The sequence below is a fragment of the Sphaerodactylus townsendi genome, linkage group LG08, assembly GCF_021028975.2.
Source record: "Sphaerodactylus townsendi isolate TG3544 linkage group LG08, MPM_Stown_v2.3, whole genome shotgun sequence".
In the NCBI taxonomy this organism is placed as follows: Eukaryota; Metazoa; Chordata; class Lepidosauria; order Squamata; family Sphaerodactylidae; genus Sphaerodactylus; species Sphaerodactylus townsendi.
In genome coordinates this window covers 24,868,466-24,888,497 of record NC_059432.1, presented here as the reverse complement: position 1 = coordinate 24,888,497, position 20,032 = coordinate 24,868,466, and the positions used below count along the sequence as shown (strand labels likewise).

The 20,032-nt window shown below is 45.0% G+C and overlaps 1 protein-coding gene across 1 annotated transcript; it reads right to left on the bottom strand.

The window, feature by feature from the left end:
- Positions 1 to 383: 383 nt before the first annotated feature.
- Positions 384 to 18,503, bottom strand: SUPV3L1 (Suv3 like RNA helicase). The gene is made up of 15 exons (XM_048506833.1): positions 18,234 to 18,503; positions 17,000 to 17,077; positions 16,514 to 16,621; positions 14,627 to 14,741; positions 13,784 to 13,952; positions 12,743 to 12,854; positions 12,315 to 12,392; positions 12,041 to 12,132; positions 10,819 to 10,999; positions 9,425 to 9,518; positions 8,287 to 8,506; positions 7,422 to 7,502; positions 6,041 to 6,217; positions 3,467 to 3,615; positions 384 to 902 (listed from the first exon to the last, which is right to left on the bottom strand). Exons 1-15 carry the CDS (start codon positions 18,481 to 18,483, stop codon positions 425 to 427), a joined length of 2,382 nt encoding a protein of 793 aa, XP_048362790.1. The 5' UTR covers positions 18,484 to 18,503; the 3' UTR covers positions 384 to 424.
- Between the last annotated feature and the right edge of the window lie 1,529 nt (positions 18,504 to 20,032).

The window sequence follows — 20,032 nt, the reverse complement described above, 5'->3', positions numbered from 1 at the left end:
CCAACGTTCCCTGTAAGTCATACTGCTACACAGCTGCACAGACACCGTATTGGTGCCGTGCGGATTGGGCAGCTGCCAGCAGGGGGAGCCCTTGCAGTCAGTTCTGTGCTAGAGGTAGGGAACTTTTGTGCAGTTCCCTACCAGAGTTAGAAGAACTATTGATGGATACTGTTCTTCCAAATCCCTTGCTTAATCCCCAAGGCTCCCTCCCCAAAGCAACTCACCCAACCTGTCTGCGTTTGCTCACCTGAACTCCTCATTACACATCCATGCCCTTCTGTTCATCAAACTTTGGACTGTAAGCACCTCAGGGCACCTACTTGCCTTTGCACCTTGTGCTGCAAAAGCCCCATATATTTTCTGGCAAACACACAACTAAAACATTACTAAATAATCTTGTTTATTTTGCAAAAGGTTAGCCATTTCATTTTCTCTTCTTTCCCTTTGGGTCTGCGTTCTGAGAGGCACTGCTGGAATTCCCGCCACGATCCGCTAACCACTCCTTCTCCAGCTGCTTCAGCATTTCCTGCGTGAGGAGTCCCTGCTGTATCAGTCTCGCAGCCAACGCCCCCCGGACTCGGCCCAGGGAGTCCACCTGCACCCCAGCCGGCCTGTGGCCCACTGCTTTGGACCCCCTGGCTCTTCGCTGCCCTTGACCCTTGGCATCATTTGGGAGAGGCTCTTGGTCGGTCTGTGGAAGGTCTTCCGAGTTCAACATCCCGTCACCGATGTTGATCCTCTGAAGCGGGAAATCGTCCGGAACAGCCACCGTTCCAGAAGCGGCTTCTGAGATTCTGATCAGCCTCGTGATGTTGAGCACCCCGATTTGTATGATGTCATCCAGCTCCTTCTGGATGTCTCTCACAAGGCTGGTGTCAGGGAACATGTCCATAAAGCGGTAACTGAAAGACAGCCCAAGGGGGGACATGTGATAAATGGGCACACAGGGCAATCCTGCAAACTCAAACGCTAACCCCGCTGGTGTCAACCTCCCCTCAATCCCAGTAACCCTGAGAGTGACAGATAATGTTTTTAAATCATAATTACCTAGTCCTTGGGTTAAGAATGTTATACAGAAATAAACAGCAATATAAGAACATAAGAACAAGCCAGCTGGATCAGACCAGAGTCCATCTAGTCCAGCTCTCTGCTACTCGCAGTGGCCCACCAGGTGCCTTGGGGAGCTCACCTGCAGGAGGTGAAAGCAATGGCCTTCTGCGGCTGTTGCTCCCTAGCACCCGGACTGTTAAGGCATTTGCAATCTCAGATCAAAGAGGATCAAGATTGGTAGCCATAAATCGACTTCTCCTCCATAAATCTGTCCCTTTTAAAGCTATCCAGCTTAGTGGCCATCACCACCTCCTGTGGCAGCATATTCCAAACACCAATCACACGTTGCGTGAAGAAGTGTTTCCTTTTATTAGTCCTAATTCTTCCCCCCAGCATTTTCAATGGATGCCCCCCTGGTTCTAGTATTGTGAGAAAGAGAGAAAAATTTCTCCCTGTCAACATTTTCTACCCCATGCATAATTTTGTAGACTTCAATCATATCCCCCCTCAGACGTCTCCTCTCCAAACTAAAGAGTCCCAAACGCTGCAGCCTCTCCTCATAAGGAAGGTGCTCCAGTCCCTCAATCATCCTCAATCATAGAGAGGAACTGCTGCCACTTCCTGTGGGAAATATCTAGAACAGGAATTCCCAACGGCTGCTCAGAAACCTTCCTAGTCAAAAATCCAACCAGACCACAACCATTGTGAAAACACTTGGCCCCATGGCACAATTCCTGGTGCTTGCCAAGCGTTCTTACAGTGGGCGTGTGGACTAGTAGGACTTTTCACTGGAAAGGTTTCTGAGCAGCCACTGGAGGTTTGACTGGCTCAACAGATTTCTAAAAACACTGCTTTGGGAAAAGCTGCTTCCACAGCACCAGGATGTTCAGACTGCATGACTTAAGGAAAGCTATGGCAGCCATTTGTGACGGGTTCCATCTCCTGCAGCAGCCATTTTGTTGCAAACATTTTATAGCTGTGCCTACCAACCTACATCAGCACACTGAATTGGAGGCAACAACACTCTCTGCCAAAAAAGATGCCTAGCTTAATGGAAGGGACTTATTACATCCAACCAGTTATCTATTACACACATCTGAAGGGTAGCCTCAGAGAAATAATCTACATAAGCAATCTATGAAGGATATTAATTACAATGTATGGTGTCTCAAGTTTCTTGCAAGGCTCTATGGGTGACAAGTAAAGGTTAACCCATTTTGTCCTCATTATAGCCTGGAGCCAGTAGACCAGGGGTAGGGAACCTGCGGCTCTCCAGATGTTCAGGAACTACAATTCCCATCAGCCTCTGTCAGCATGGCCAATTGGCCATGCTGACAGGGGCTGATGGGAATTGTAGTTCCTGAACATCTGGAGAGCCGCAGGTTCCCTACCCCTGCAGTAGACCAACCTGAAAGATGGTAACCTGATCCAGTGACACTCATGGCTGAACAGGGATTTGAACCAATGTTTCCATGATCCAAGTTAAATGTTCCAGATAAATGTACCGCCTAGTGACTTTGTTTCTGATCCTGCATGAGTGAAGTGTCTAATAAACCATTCTGAAACTGCTTTGATCATAGAGACTGATCACAGGCATGTGATTTTGCACCTACTTTGTCCTAGGCCTCTGAGATATAACATACAATTTCCATATAGTTTCAACTTGAAAATTATTCAAACGCATAGCTTCGGATGCAGTTCAGTTTCTCTGCTGGGACTTTACCAGAGACACTGCATATGGGGGATCAGAATTCCCTTTCACATGGAAAGTTACTCATCAAGGAATAGGGCAGTGGTGGCGAACCTATGGCACGGGTGCCAGAGGTGGCACTCAGAGCTCTCTCTGTGGGCACTTGTGCATCATGTGGGAAGTGGGTGGAAAATCACCCCCCCCACACACACACACACACATCTAGGCTGGCCTGGGCATGATCCTTTTATCTGGGAGTAAGCTCGGTTGCTGGCAATGGGGCTTGCTTCTGGGTAAACCCTCCTAGGATCGTGATTCACCCATTTGAAGCATTGCACGGTTGCTTCACCAAGCTTACTCCTGAGTAACGCGTGCCTCGGAGCCAACCGTTTTTTCTAAACTAAAACCTCAGTATTCAGGTTAAATTGCTGTGTTGGCACTTTGCAATAAATAAGTGGGTTTTGGGTTGCAATTTGGGCACTCGGTCTCGAAAAGGTTCGCCATCACTGGAATAGGTTAAACTGGTTCTAGGTGTGAGAGCTTTCTACTGGCAGGAAGACATTTGAACAAGTGGTTCCACCTGAGCTTTCTGAAATGGTACAGTCCTATGAGAGGACTGAATCATATTAGAAGATGCCGTTGGACTCAGCTCTTGTCCACAGCGGAGACTTCCTTATGTCACAATGTTGTCCACATTAAGATCAAACCAAGCATCCTTCTCAGTACCTCAGCCAAAGATAGAGATCGAGGACATCGTGAACTGCCTCCAGATGAACAAGCTCCTTGATATTCCTGGGCGGGGTCAGTGGCCAACTGATGTGTCTGCACAGCCAATCAAATGTCAGAGGTTCATTCCTGCTGAACTGCCTTGCAAACTAGAACATAAAAAATGCAAGCGTTTGAGGAGCAACGGGCAAGATTTCCCCCAGAGCAGGGGATATATATGTTCATCACCAACATCAATTACTGTCTCATATTCCCCCCAAAATTTGTGGAAAACTACTCTTCCCTTATCAAGGTCAGGCACAGGAATTTATAGCTTTGCTTAATGCTTTAGTTCAGGAAAACATATTTTTTATTAATCTCACTACAAAGATGTTTGTTTGAAGCACGTAAAGGTCTTCCTCGCGTGCCCCACACTCTCAGGTTCAGCATGGGATATCAGATGTTTCGCCTCCCTCGTCCTCATTAGCAAGTTTTTATAGGAGCCACTGTGGGAGGACAGGGGGTAAAGGTAGTCTGGCTGATTGACGCAGCTGGCCCTCAGCCAGCTGTCAGCTTCCAAGACTGTGTTCTCTTCAGGTTTTGGCTCCGGCACAAAGAAAATGAATAACGGGGAAGGAGGTCAGAGTTGTGCGAGGATGACAGTAGCTCTTGTACCCGCCTATTTTCCTTTCTGAATCAATTTGAACAAGTGCTGTACAAAACATTTCTAGTTGAGAGTTCAGAAGGTGATTCTAGAATTTCATTCTGTTTGATCGCACCAAGAAGTCCACAGTAAGCAAAACAAATCCGGTATGAGACCAAAGAGGCCTTCTCCACTGAAGTCACTCCTGTCCATTTTAAAGGAAAGAGCATCTTGTTCTTCCCACACAATGATCTCCACAAAGCACATCCAAGGCTTTTTATGCTGCATATTTGTAAGGACTTGTGGGCTGAGTCATAGGCCAAAAGCGTTGGTAGCAGGCTTTCCTGTGGCTGGCCTCCACATGGGCCAGGGCCTTCACGGCTCTGGCCCCGGCCTGGTGGAACGCTCTTCCTCCAGCTGTCCAGGCCCTGCGGGACCTTGGCGAGTTCCGCAGGGCCTGTAAGACGGAGTTGTTCCGCCGGGCCTTTGGAAGGACCAGCCGCTGAAGGTGCCCCCCCCCCCCCTTAATATCTAGGCTTTTTCCACCAAATGGGACTTGCCGTTCCCTCCCTCCTGGGGAGGATTTAAAATTAGGGTTTGTCGGACGCCTCTTGTTATTTTTACTGCTGTTTTTAAAGGTTTTAATTTTTATTTATATTTGTACTGAAAGTCTATGTTGTACACCGCCCGGAGCCCTTTGGGGATGGGGCGGTATAAAAGTCTAAATAATAAATAAATAAAATCTCTTTGCTCCTTCTCCTGTGAATAAATATCTCCCACAAGTTACTAGTAACCCATGCACTACAAATGGAAATAGCTACATTTATGCTCTTGGTAAGGTTATGTCATTATTAGGATGTGCCACACACTGTTTCAGGAACCCCTCCTGACAAGGAATAAAATTTGGGCTGATGTCACAGCTCTGAGTACCAGGACCGAAAGATTTGTTATCCACCAGCCATTCACTGTTGTCTTCTAAGCAACCACAGACCCAAGCAGCCAACAAACAAAGGAGGCTTCGTCAGCCTCTCAGAGTCCATCACACACTGATTTGCTCTAAAACCTTTAACAGGACAGCAGCACCAGCATCAAAGAGCTGGATGGGGACATCCGCTCGTGCTTTATTTTTACCAAGATCGTGACAAATGGCATGCTTCAGCACCTCCAGGTGGCAGCATTTCCGACAAAAGCCAAGCCTTTCCAGGTGTTTCTTTTCCTTTTTGCCATCAAGTCACAGCCGGCAACCCTTGGTGGGATTTTCAAGGCAAGAGACCTTCAGGGGTGGTTTGCCAATGCCTGCCTCCACATCACAACTGTGGTATTCCTTGGAGGTCTCCCATTGTCATGACCCTCTAATAGCTTAGCCAGGGTCCTGCCATATTTCTTGCTACTGAGCGCTCACAGATCAGTCTTGAGAATTGTTCGCATTTTATTCAGCCTGTACCAGTCTGTCTGTTATCTTGCTTAGTAATGGTTCTGCAGCTAGGAAGTGGGGGATAGTCATGGGTGTCTTTTCTTCCCAAGTTCTCACCATCTGAAGAACATGTGTGAGTATGTGAATGTACTTTCCCATCCAAGCGGAGAGTAGGAGGGGGGATGTGAGCATGGCAAGTCTCTAGCAGGGGATATAATTCTTTGGCTTGTATCCAGGTCTGACAATATCAGTCAACAGCTTCTCTATGCTTGAAATCAATAAACAAGAATTCTGCTTTCAAAGTACTGATTCATCTATTGGACAAGTCTGGGGGTGTGACACCCACCCAAATACTTGCCAGAGTTGACCATGCTTAGCTACTGAGATCTGATGCTATCAGGCTCACCTGGGCTATCCAGGGTACCTGCAAAAACTGCAACCCTGAGCAGGTACAACACACAGGCAATTTATGACCCCCACCCAGCCACCTACACACATGCCCACACCAGACATTATCCAACAGGTGCAAACCACTCACCTTCAACAGTGAAGTGCACACATACGGCTGCTTTTTGTTGATAGGTGCAGTACAGAACACATATCTTGAACGCAAGTTAAGTGGAATGTGCTGAATCATGTCAGCCAGGAATTTGAAGTCATCAACATTGCAGACAAAGTAGAGGCCATCTACTTGAGAGAGACTCACAAAAATATCCTGTTAAAAATAACAGAAGCACCATGATATGTGTGTGTGTGTGTGTGCGCGTGCGTGCGTGCAATGCATGTCCTACACCACTCAAAATGTCAGATTTCTGAAGAAAGAAAAGATAAATGCAGCAATGCAGTCATTTTGCATATCAAGCCCATGGGAACATAATATGCAATTGTTTTTGTTCCTTAACTCTTATCCCACTTAGATCCTTCCTCATGATTTCAGCAAGCACTGCTCACACACTTGAATGCTTAGCTTAGCAGGCCTTAGCAGGGCTAGAAATCTGCTTATTAAAAATAAAGATGTGAGATTCTTAAGATGTAGAAAATGCTGCTTGTGCAATGCCACTAGAAAATAAAGACAGAAAGAAACCAAAATAGATCTGATGGTGTTGGGAAAGAAGGCCGCCTCAATAGGCCTCAGGGGCTCTGGGAGGCTCCAGCCAGAAGGGACAAAAGCCACTGTTTCTGAATATTGGTAAAGGGAAGAAAAGTTATAACATTCTCTCTCTCTCTCTCTCGAGTGGCTCCTCTCACTCTGTAATCCCAGTTTATATGCCAGAAGCCACAGAATCAGTGAAATACACACCAGTTCCTTACACTGAGCCAATAATGAATGTGTGACCCACTGGATTCCAGCTCTGTATTGGTTGGTTTTCTCCACCCAACTCTGATGCTTTTGTCTAAGTTTAGATGAAACAAAGTAAAGTTTCTGAAGTCTAAGATTACAGTATTTTTTAAACAAAGGAAAAGGAGTGCTCCACACCAGTAAACAGGTTTCAGTTAAGCATTAGGGCTCCAATCCAGCCATCTGCACATCTTGCTTTGGAGGAATTCATTGACTGATCAGGCAAATCTGTTTCTTCCCTTTCTATTGCTAAGCCTAATCCATGACACAAAAAAGCTAATTACATATTCTATATAACAACCATGGAAACGATACTTTATGCCAAAATATTGGAACAGATTAAAAGTCTTTACTGAATAACAGCGATTTAAATCTCCAACAGGACCACTTATTTAATATCCAACGTGAAATACAAAGCATCAGAGATACATGGTCACTAATATTAATTGAGAGCTTGAACTATTTTAATGTACCTGCATGGATACTGAATGACTATATTTGGCATAACTGTATGTGGATAGGTGGGTGGTTGTTCTGATGTTTCATATGTGTATAAGTTCAATAGGGCTTCTGGTCTTACGATTAAATTGGAGAGCGTGGCGCCGGGAAGGTGATACGCAAACATTTCAATCTGCTCAGCAGTTGGATGCAGACCAGCAGCCTGTGGAGGGAAAAATGGAACAGAAGCATCTAATTTTTTTTTCTTTTAACAAAAATAATTTATTGCATTTGACCATCAGTGAGCTGCAAGACAACATGGTGCCCATTAAACTAACGCCACCCCAAGCAGCAGTATGCCACCCTGCCACCCACAAATGCCATGCCCCAATTATGAACAGAGGAAGCCTAACAGCTTACTCAGGGTAAGAGCTCAAACACTGTATCAGGGCTCATTTGTATCTTGCACCTTCCATCAGTTCACAGCAGCTCGGAAAACAATTTAACATATATAAGGAACAATAAAAGCCAACGAAAGCAACCAGTCTCCCCATTGCAACTCAAGCCAAGCCAAGCCAAACCGAGAAAGTCTTCTGAAACCGAAATGCTTCATGCTTCTCTGAGAAGAAGCCAGAGTGGCAGATCTTTACATCTCCTCTGGCATACAGTTCCATAGGTGGGGGAGATCAACAACTAACAAGGGCTGTGAGCTGGATCCTATAATCTATCGGTGGAAAGCCTGGATGGAAGCAGTTCTTTGCCTTGCACTTCTGCCCATTCAGCAGACCTTTCTGATCCCTTGCAAAGAGGGTTCCCAGAGTCACATGACCCGTGCCCCATGAGCTGGGGTGGGACGCTAAGTGCAGAAGGGGAAGGGGGCAAGACCACCCCTCCCTCTTCCATCAGTGCAATTCACGTTAAGAGGATGCTGCTCTGCAAATGCAAAGTAACAATCATGCAACTGTAAAATGCTTCAACAGTATGAGTCTACTCAGAAGAGACCTTACCACTAAGGGTTCCACTGATTTATTTAAGATTTCCTTTAACAACGCAAGGTCATCACTATGCACGGTAGTGACTTCCCCCTCTTTGAACACAGTGCTGAACCTCCCAGCTCTTCCTGAGATCTGTAACGCTTGAGAAGTTGTGATCGTATCCATTTCCTTTTCACCCTTCTCATTGACCACTGGTTTAATCAGAGAATTGAAAATGATTCTCTTTATGCTCCTAGAACCAAAACACAGACATAAAAACTGATGACAGAACCACAGAAAGACACTATTGCATTAGTTCTACAATAGGCTAAGTTCTGCAAATATTCCTTTAGCCAATGTGATCTTGGAGTGGAAACATGAATGTAAAGTCCAAGAAGGTACAGGATGGAAGACAATAATAGTAAAAGACTTTGTGTCCCATAAAAACCTCCTTGGTTAGAAGAAGAAGAGTTTGGATTTATACCCCACCTTTCTCTCCTGTAAGGAGACTCAAGGTGGCTTACAAACTCCTTTCCCTTCCTATCCCCACAACAGACAGCTTTTGAAGTAGCTGGGGCTGAGAGAGTTCCGAAGAACCATGACTAGCCCAAGGTCACCCAGCAGGAATGTAGGAGTGTGGAAATGCATCTGGTTCACCAGATAAGCCTCTGCCACTCAGGTGGAGGAGTGGGGAATCAAACCCGGTTCTCCAGATTAGAATCCACCTGCTCTTAACCACTACACCACACTGGCTCTCCAGCATGGAACAGGCATGACACAGCCAACTGGAGCCCTTTGACCCCTGCCCAACTCACATCGGATTTCAGTGTGGAATGTTTGCTCCCTCTGTAGCATGAGAAGCTCTCTCAAACCTGAAAGAGGGACGGCCGTGAGAAGAGCACTGGGATTGACTGCCAGGCAGGCAAGCTCCATGGGAGTAGGGAACTTGGTTCTCCCAATTGGTATCTATTTTTAAAAATGGTGGACTGCCAGCTACCATGAGGTTTAAGAATCCTGCCTCAAGTCAGCAGTTTGTTGAACTAGACCTTGCCTGAATTCAAAAAGGCCCCATGGGAGAAGTATAATGGAGAGGCAGATCCTTAACAAGCTAGGAACCACCACCACATTCGCGTCATTGAAGCATAACCTTTCATTCCCCCAGGATACTTACAAGTTGAGCCCCATCCCAATGGCATCTGTGGCAACCATGATTTTACAAGGGTCATCCGGATTGTTGAATTTCTTCGCTTGAGTAAGTTTTGTTCCTGAAACAATTCAATCACAAGGTTAGGATGCGTCCCAAGTTGCATCTGTGATGTAGCATTTACCATTTCACGTTCCCCTGCAGCTGTGAGACACACAATCTGTGAGGGCAGCAATACAGAGGCCACCTCAGAAGCAGACAGAGGGCCTTCACAGGGAGGCACTGGTGACGTGGAACAGATACATCCTTGTAAGGTGATGAGGACATCACCACTGTGATCATCACATCAACAGTGGAGTATTACCTTTAGTATTTAGAGCCCACTTTTCTGCCCAAGGGTGTCCCAAAGCAGATCGCATAAATCTCCCCTGCTCCATTTTACCCCCCAACAGTCACCTTGTGAGATACATTAGGCTGGGAGCACATTGACTGGCCCAAGATCACCCCGGTCAGCTTTAATTGCAGAGCGGGGGAATGAACCTGTGTCTCCCAGGCCCTTGCCTGACACTGCAAAGCACCACATGGAGTTATTGTTTCAGAGATGACGTGTCCATATGCAAGTCAGGAGATGCTTTGCGCTCAGAAGAAGATGAAGGGGAAGCCAGCAACACGAGGGAAGATCACTGCTTTCCACTCTTCCTTCGCAAAGTCTTGCAAGATCGATAAGCAAGTCAGCCCTGCCACAAGCAACCTGAGATACCCACGGGAGAAAAGGAGCACAGCGGGCCTCCCAGCGAGTGCCGACTTTGGGGCAGTGTTAAATTTAACAGGAACTGAAACAAAGGAGCAGAGGCGGACTGAATGCTGTTTGGATGTAGTCAAGTGCTACGCTCAGCTACATCCTTGAGGTAATCGAGCTCAGGGGTCCCCACTGATGTGCTCATAGGTGCTATGGCACCCACCGACAACTTTTCTGGCAGGTTTTTTAAGGAACTGAGTGAGGCCAGGTAGGGCTTTTGCCCAGCAAGGCTTCTGACTGGCTGTGCAATTTTGTTTAAAATGTTACTTTGACAGTAGCTGCCACCGCAGCACAAGGATCTGCACTGTGCTACTGAAGTTCAGCTGTGGCCATCTTTTTGTAGCTGACCCTGCCTCCTGCAGCGGCCATTTTACAGTTGCATCCACAAAGCCGTATCAGAGTTCCAAATGTGCCCGCAAGCTCAAAAAGGCCAGGGACCCAAGGGAATAAAATTCTATGGGACAAAAGGAGACACCAAGTACAGAAAATCTGCTCAATGCTGTACCTGGTTCAATCACCAAATGCCAAAGCATTGCAAAATTTCTTGTCACATATATCATCAGCTAGACTCAAGCAGTGCTTTCCACCCCACTTCCCCACAATAGACGGTAACAATCTTTACCAGGTGGCAGGCTCCCATAGATGACGGCACACTCCAGCCCTCGGGATTCAATCTGCCGACTCACGGAATAAATATCATTCTTACTGAAGCAGACAACGCAGTCTCCAGGACGAAGATTATCCAGAGATCCAAGGGCCTGATCTAGCACTTTTATAGGGGTAAGCCTCTTGTAGTTTCTCACCTAACAACAGACAGACAGCAGAGCTCACAACTGTAACCACAACAGAATTACAATGGAGTGATCAAGAAAGCACCTCGAGGTCCCGCAAGGATGTGGCTGCTTGAAATGGTCTCTACACCCTCACCAGCCCAAACAGAAACTCTACTGCAAACTGGGAAACCCCACCCCCGCACTCCACTTACCTGGTTGGGCCGTTGCCGGGCGCCCCCCAGCCCTGCCCCGCCAGGCTGCTCCTTCGGCCGGCGGAACAGCCTGGCAGGGCCGGGGGGGGGGGCAATTCTCTGCCCCCCACATGACCATTTGGCATGCACCCAAGGCCATGTGACCCCACATGTCCCTGTGAGAGCTCCGCCTCTGCCATCAACCCTGTCAAGTACAGTTTGCCATATAGCAACTAAGGGAGGGCACTGCGGTAAATTGTGTACAGATTACCATCTCCTGTCAATCCTTTCATGGCTTTCATAATGGAACTATTGTAGTAATTAAGGATCCTAACTTGCATTCGATCCCTTTCCAAGCCAAGATGCTCATTTAACTTACTTGAGTGCACCTCTTCTGGCAGAAAGCTTGCCAGAGTTACATGCTCTAAAGATCTGCTTTGTACTGCAAAAACAAACCTATGAATTATTAAATTGATTTTTGTTTTCTGGGGGAAGCTAACATCTACAGAAAAAAAACTATTGTCCTGCTCTTTCTTTTCAGTTTCTATCCTTATCATCACCAGCATTACTACAAAGTTAAATCACAGAGGCAGCGACTATAGCAGGGCTCCATGCATATTAATCTGTATCATTTAGTTCACGTCAACAAGATATGTTGAAGAAATTCTACTCTTTGTCTACCTTTGAAGTAGTTTTATTTTAAGACATTCCAATTACCAAAAGATTACTGGTGATTTTGAACCCCCACCGGATGTCGTTCAGATTTATTGTCGAAGGCTTTCACAGCTGGAATTACAACCTAGAAAACCCACAACATCCTAGTTGTTCAGATTGATAAGAGGAAGATGCAGATACTTCAACAAAGGGGCGTGGCACCCACCTCCACCTCCTCCCCCGTTGTGTACATCAGCTCGGTCACCAAGTTAATGGCGGCAGCTTCGCCACAGACGTGAATTTCTTCTGCGCAGAGCCCTGGGGAAAGAAGAAATCTCCCATTAATTTGGAGGGCGATTAGAAGTGCGATTTCAACAGAGACAGGCTGAACTCAGTTAAATGGGGCTTATTCCCAATGCCTCTTTGTTCACACAGGAATCACTTCTGTGGGATCAGGGACATTTTACTTATCACATCACGCACACTCATAGCAGACATACCCAAGAGTGCTCGAGTCCAAGCCCAGCCCCTGGAAGGATCTCTGATCATCTGAATTTCATCAATAACAGCCACTTCATCTAAACAAAATAAAACATACATGGGTAAATGATGAAGTGCAGCTTGAAAGGTGAATGCACAGAAGTAGTCATCTCCCAAGCAAAGTTCTTTAAACAAGTTAATCACTCAATTTAAGTGCCCTGATATGATTTCAAGATCACTCCTATCCCAATAAACTCCCCAAGGCAACTTGCACTAAACTCATCACAATTTCTTAATCCCTATTAAACACACCACTTTTTATTGTCTGTCCTGTTTATTTCTTGTTAACAGAATGAACTCCAATATAAAATGTAGGTTCCAGAATATAGATTCCACACTACAGCATGACTTAATTAAATCCTCTAATATTTTTAATGGATATACTTACAGGGTGTGTTAACACTGCACATCTCAATAGTGCACGCAACGTGGGCAGATGGCCTCCCATCACCATCTACACAGACTCGCTCCTCCCCAGTCACCAAATCACACGGCACATTCTATAAGGGCAGAAAAAGGACACACAAACAATAAGGAACAAAACAGAAAACCACCTCGTGCAAGGCTCATTCACAAAGCACTGGGTACAGTGAGAAGGACTGTATAAACCTGGACATCCTGATTTCCAATGTTGAAGCAGATCTAGAATAAAAGGAGAAGCAAAGAAGCAGAAGCTCCAGGAGGCAAATGGGGAAGGAAGCAAAAGGCAATGTGTTAGGGCTCAGCCTGGTCTGAATGGGAACCCCTGGGAGGAAGACTCAAGTAGAGAAGAGGGGACAGTGTTGGTTCCAGAATCTCACTACCTGTGGAAGCAGAGACTGAGCAGCCAGAAGTTCCTGCAGGACCAGGTCCTCAGGCTCAGGCAGAGCATTCAGGCTGGGATTCACAGCCAGGTCCAAAGCTCTGAGATTCCCCAGCAAGAGCTTAGCTCTGAGACTCTTCAACCCCTTCAACCCCTTGATACAGAGCCACAGGGGACTCTGACTGCTCCCTCCCTCCTTGTCTCCAGAGCCCCAGGAGCAATGCAGGAGGAGACTGCATGCTAGTTTACAGCAGAGGAGACACCGCAACAGGTTGGCAGCTATGAGGTGAGCTAGAGTAGATGCAGAGTCTTCAGGAGCCAGATTAGAGAAACCCAGCTGCAAGGTTATTGGACAAGCGAATGGGAGGCTGGCTATAAAAGAGAGGTTGCAGCTGAGCTAGCTTGTGGTGGCAACGTTGTGGTCAAGTTTGCAGGTTACTGTTTCATAGCGCAGATGACATGTTCTTTGGAGTATAGGGCTTGTTTTCTGTTTATACAACTGAAAGATATTACTGCAAGCCAAGGCATTATATCATACACAGCCACTACAATAGTTAGTATTACAGGCATGACACCCCCTCAATCTCCCAGATTAACAGAAGCACAGAAATATACAAAAATACTGACAGCATCATTACTCTTTTGGAAGATCTCATGTGCCAGCAGCTTCAAAGGGCCACAATATATTCCTGATTTTGCTGCTAAATATCTTTGGATTGCATGATAGGTTTTCCCACTATTTGTTGGACCTGCATGGAACACAATTTTTCTCTGGATCGCCCTGGCTTCTGGATACCTGGAATGAAAGAACAGACATGCAAATAGATGCACATAGTTAAGACTTTTACAAAAAAATAAAGACCAAAAAAAAGGATTATTACAGAGAAAAACTAGTGTATGGAGCTTACTCATACCTGTCAACACCTAAAACTTATATGATCTAACACAGGTAAGTCTTGATTCAGATGAGTATTTACTTAATTCATTACTTCTCCCTTCTCCCCAATGGGGGCCCAAAGAAGCTAGCGTTATTTTTCTCTCCTCCACTTTGTTCCCACAACAACCCTGTAAAATAGGTTATGTTGAGAGAATGGGATGGGCCTACTGTCACGCAGCGAGCTTTCATGGCATGAGTGGGGATTTGAGCCTGGGTCTCCCAGATACCAGCCCACTCTTAACCACTGCACAACTGTGGCTCTCTCTCATTTTCAGTCTATTTTTAATATCTTCAGCTCATTAAATGGTTCTAAAAATTGATTTTAAAAGATTGGAAAAAAAGATATGAGACACCATATTCCAGTATCTAAGATTTCATATTAAAGCATGCAACATTATTTTTTAAAGGGGGGGAGTAATCCCTTGATTTATTCTACTACAGATAAGCCGCAAGTCTTACACACTTGATACAAAACAGAGATGACAGCTGCTGATCATATGCAAGATTGGATTTGCTGTCTTGAAGAAACTAACCAGTTGGGTGGCAATCGTAAGTCACTGATTTTGCGCAGATCATCCATACACTCCAACATAGGAAAGATCTGCTTAGCGTGTCTCATGAAAAATGGAAACAGATCATCAACATGCCCTGAAAACAGAAGAGAGAGAGACACACACACGTCAAAATGGAACTAACAAATTGCCACCCAACTGACTTATAGCATCTCAGACATAACACTCCAAAGTAAACGTACCATATTCTGAACCATTTCAAGATATACAAATGGTCTTTCATGTGTTTTTGTTAATTAGAGCACAGAGATTACACATGAAGAGGGGCAAGAGGATGTACAAAGGAAGGGGCCGGGGGGAGCACAGATTAGATATAACGAATGAGCCAGAAACAGTATGGATATATGAAGAAAAAAATGCTCTGCCTGGCTCAAAAGAACAGCAATGGAACCATAAACTTTAATTAAAATGGTTGTTGTGGGCTTTCCGGGCTGTGTGGCTGTGGTCTGGTAGATCTATTTCAGACTACACAGGGGGCCATTGAAATCCACAAACACCAAGACAACTTCAACAAGAAGGAAGAGACTCTGAGAATTAACAGAACTTGGCTACCAGTACTTAAAAACACCAGAATCAAAGGCCAAGGGAATGCTGGGTTCATGGACAATGGACTCCACCCAGACACAGGATTTGCATTCACTAATACTGTTGCTGCTGCAGGGAATGCAAATGCAAATACGAATGTAAATGGACTGAAAACCTCACCCGCAATACAATGCAGTCAACCACACCTTTGAATACCAAGTTCCACCCAAACACTTACTGATTGGTTCCCCACCATGGGATATGGACAATATATACCCCACTAAACATTCCCTTCTCATTGGACACAATGTGTAACAGACTTCTCTCTGTGATACACCTCTGAGGATGCCAGCCACAGATGCAGGTGAAACGTAAGGACAAGATCTACCAGACCACAGCCACACAGCCCGGAAAGCCCACAACAGTTGAACCCAGCCGTGAAAGCCTTCGACAATACATTTAATAGAAATGTTTAAAAACTCTATATCCAATAATCCAAATTTCAACAATGGAAACAATAATGCAATACATGAACAACACTAACAGACAGAAAAAGGATCCCAAAATATGCACAAAAGATAATGAGTCTTTGTATAAATAATATCCCTTCAGTGAAAACCTTGCGATTCAATTGTAAGCATCAAGAAGAACCTCTGGTAATCCAATCCACTGAAATGAATGTTTGTCTTTCATCAAAAAATTGGAATATCCAAATAGGCTGCTTGTTGCTCTGATAAAAAAAGCTTGAAGTACTCCAGTTGTCAGATCTCACCTGATACCAAGTAAAGAGATAAACTGGCCATGCATAAGTGTGAATAAATATCAAAAGTTGGAAGTACTCCAGTTGCCAGATGTTCAGCTGGATGCTACATCAGGAGATAAGCTGGCCACATGTAAACATCCAGTAGATATTAGTAGTGCTAACCAGGGTAAGTTAAACACTTTTGACTTTAGTCTTCTTCAGCCATAACAAATTGATGAAGGACAAATACACCTAGGATATGCAGAACTTGCAGAACTTAGCTCCAATTTCAGGGCTGGTCTCTCAGCACTGGTTCTGTTCCCAGCATGGGGCCAGGATTTTGCTATTAGATAGGATGATATAAGTAATAAAATGAAGCAGGGTGGTGAACAGCCATGCTGACAATCTAAAAGACTCCAAGATCTCCATGTAAAACGAAAGGGAGCTAACCATAGTTTGCTGACTTTATTTTGATGCATATACATGAAAAGTCTGAATTTAAACACCTAACCCAAATCAAACCAACTCACATATCTTTTTTTTAGCATGATGATGAAATCACTTGATATACTAATGCTTACCTGCTCCACAACATATATCATTTAGAATAATGTGCACATCTGGCCTCAATGAACTAGATTCCATGATGTATTTCCTAAAGCTTATAAATGCTTGATGAAAAAGACGAGCTGTAAAAGAAGAGGGGGAGGAACTCAAAGTTACCCGCAAGCATCAGACTTTGTGAAATTTAGAATAAAGTCCTAACGAGAACACATTCTTAAAAAGTATTTTAATAAAGTTCAATAACTAATCTTCTTTGCTTTCATAATGAAATGGTAATTGATGAAAATGGTCTCTGAACTTCTTTACAAAAAAGGTAAAGAAAGCTGATTTCTTTCGAGGAACTAATATTTAACCAATATATGCCTTAGTCAGGCACCTGCAAAAATAGATCATGCTCAGAACAACTGAAGATTAAGCAACAGACTAAATCCAGACAGGTCTATTGCCAAAAAGAATGTAACATTTAGCAACATTCACATTACTAAGCCTTCACTATTTCATACCATCTAGTCCATTTTCTGCACCGAGTTTTTGTATTTCTCTCCTCTTGTAAAATTTATTCAGTACTTTCAAGACTTCACCTAAAAAACGAAACAAAAAGGGTTGCATCTTAATTATACAAACATGGATTAAAAGAAAGAAATAAGAAGCTGTCATCAAACGTGTGTCATAAAACACCTTTTCTTTAAAACTATGTGGAGAACAAAGATCTTCACAGTATACAAATCTCCAATAAGATAATTTCCTGTCCTTCCTGCTTAGGGTGGTTTAGATGAGGAATGAATTATTTCTGAATACCTGCACAAAGTTCTCCAACCAGGAGAGCGTGTATGGGGGTCGGGGGGGGGGGGGAGTATAACCTGACGCTATATGAATCATCAGGCTCTTCAATGTAGTTGGTATACTACAGCAGAAAGAGTTTCCCACATACAAAGCACAAGCATTTTCATGCTCTGGTATCATCACTGTGGATGAATGATGATGGGAAAGGAGTATACTTCCTGAAAGATCCCAGAAACTGCACATGAAAATGGGACAACATTTGAATTGCCACCTTGGGCCACACTCTTAGCATAAGCTACCTCACAGGTCTCTTGTGAGGATAAAATGGAGCAGAGAAACATGTCAGCTGCTTTGGACCCCCGCTGGGGAAAAAGAGAACAAATCAATAAAGTCTCAAAGAAAATAAATAAATGTGGCTGGCAAATTGCCAGCTGGATATGCTCCTTTGCAGAAAAAATACAAGCAAATCCAGTTGAGCCTATAAAGAACAATACAGTTATTACTGTGCCTGCTACAGCAAAGACTGGGCTGTTTGATTCTCTAACCCTAAACATGGAAATGTGACCTAGGGCTCTGCAACGTATGCTGCAAGAACATCAGATGGTGAAACCCTTAAGCCTTGATTTACAATAAAGGAGTTACAATAAAGGCAAAAAAGGCCAACATCTATCCACTATGATGTGTACGTAGGCAATCTATCCTCTTTCATTTCATCCTCACAACAACCTGGTGAGGCAGAACAGGATGATTGAGGGCGACTGGCCTAAAACTACTGGAGTGAGTACAGTTGGGATTCCCCACTGTACTGCTTTGATCACTTCGACACGAGGGCTTGAATGGACTATACCGCTGCTTGCTAGAAATCAGAGTTCACAGCTAAAGAACCAAAAGCCAAATGAGGATGACAGGGCGCCGACCAATAAGTCCGTCTCCCGTGCAAGCCCCGTCGCTTACTCTTATTGAGCGGGCGAGACAGCTCGGCACCGACATCCCCCTCGGGGCCAGGCTCCGCCGGGGACACAGGGAGCGGCACGAACAAGGAAGTGTCCGGAGCTTTCGCGCCCGTGTCGCGGCCGTCGGATGAAGCGGTGGAGAAGGCTCCTGCCGTGGCTGCCCGATTCGGTCCGCTCGGCCGCCTCCAGAGAACGACGGAGCCTCCATAGCGGAGCCGCGACACAAGCCGCGCACAGCGACCCACGGACATCAGCACAGGAGGCTGGCTGCCCTACGGCGCGCTGTTCTTGCGTCAGCGCGGGGCGACCCAAGGACCCTAGCAGGTGGCTACTCAAGTGCCTGCGTGCGTGGGGTCGCGGAGACACATTCTCCCAGTGACATAGGTGGCTGGGGAGACCAACTGAAGGGTACAGCAGTGCCTTTTCCCTGCTCCCGCCCAATTGTCAGGCCAAGCTGCGTCGACCTTCAATACCACCACTCACTCTCCTCAGGCAGTGAGACGCCAGTCACTCACATGTGCGGCTGGTACCCAACAAGCCCCGAGATTGCCGGCTTCCTTGTGTTGCACGTGTATAGTGGGAGCCTATGTGGTAAAGTGGACACGTGTGCAGCGCTTTTCGTTTCGTGTGATTGGGAGAATGTCAAATACAATAACCCTACCCCCGCTCCAGTTAGATAAAATGCAGGGCGCGAGTGGTTCTGTTGTGTCAGGCACAACAACTGCATTCAGTTATTCCCCCTCATAACCATGTGCTCGTTGGCATAACCAGAGATGTACATGGCGGCATGGAAACGCCATCACCATTCTGCTGTTAGCTTTTTTAACATAGTACAGGCTACTTTGCAGCTATCTGTTGCCGCTTCTGATCACGCCCCTCTGAAAGGGCACAGCCATTATCTGTAAGAGGCCAGAAAGGACCCTGAAGGCGGCTTAGCATCTTACGTGGTATCTTTCTGTTATAGGGTTGAACTGCTGGTGGGGTGGGGGCTTTCTGGTTCAAGAAACAGGCTGTGAATGTACCATTAACAGGTTTAAAAACCCATAGCCATTTCACACTGTCCCCCATTTCTGACTTCATCCTTTATGGTAAAGAAGGGTTTTAGATTAATTGTAGCCTACCGCTGGCCAGTGTCTTGTGACTCATTCACTGAATACTTACCAAGTGTTGGATTTTTTTTGTTTTTGAAAAAAATGTTGATTCAGTAAGACTCCTTCCTATCTAGACATCACTGTATACTCATGATCATAATGCCTTAAACAAGACCATTGTTTAAAGATGTCATTTGCAAAACTTGAGAAAAAAATTCACTTCAGAAGCTGCATAAGAAGCACAACAAAACTTTGTGTTTAATTAAACAACCTTGAGCATTCTACACCCTTAAGTCTGACTAGATTTGAGACTAGGTGGTAGCAAATAAGGTCTATTAAAACTGATTTATTGACACTATCCCCCATCTAATGTAATATACTTGCCAGGTGATTACAAGTGTCGACATTGTAAGTAGTTTAATACTTGCTACAGCCCCTACTTTGAAAGGGAAGTCACCAGAGTGAGTTTATATAGACAAAATAATCCTTCACTGGAAAATGAATGGGGAAAACCTTCTAAAATGGCAGTGGATGCAGGGTGGGAGGAACCAACATACATTAGGTTGGGGCTAGTGTATCTAGATATGAATAAACCTAGTTTTGCCTCAGGATTTATTTCCACTAACATGTGCACCAAATCTACTTGTGAGAGCGAACAGTCACACTAAAGACAATATATGAAACATACCTAATCACAGTATGACAAGCT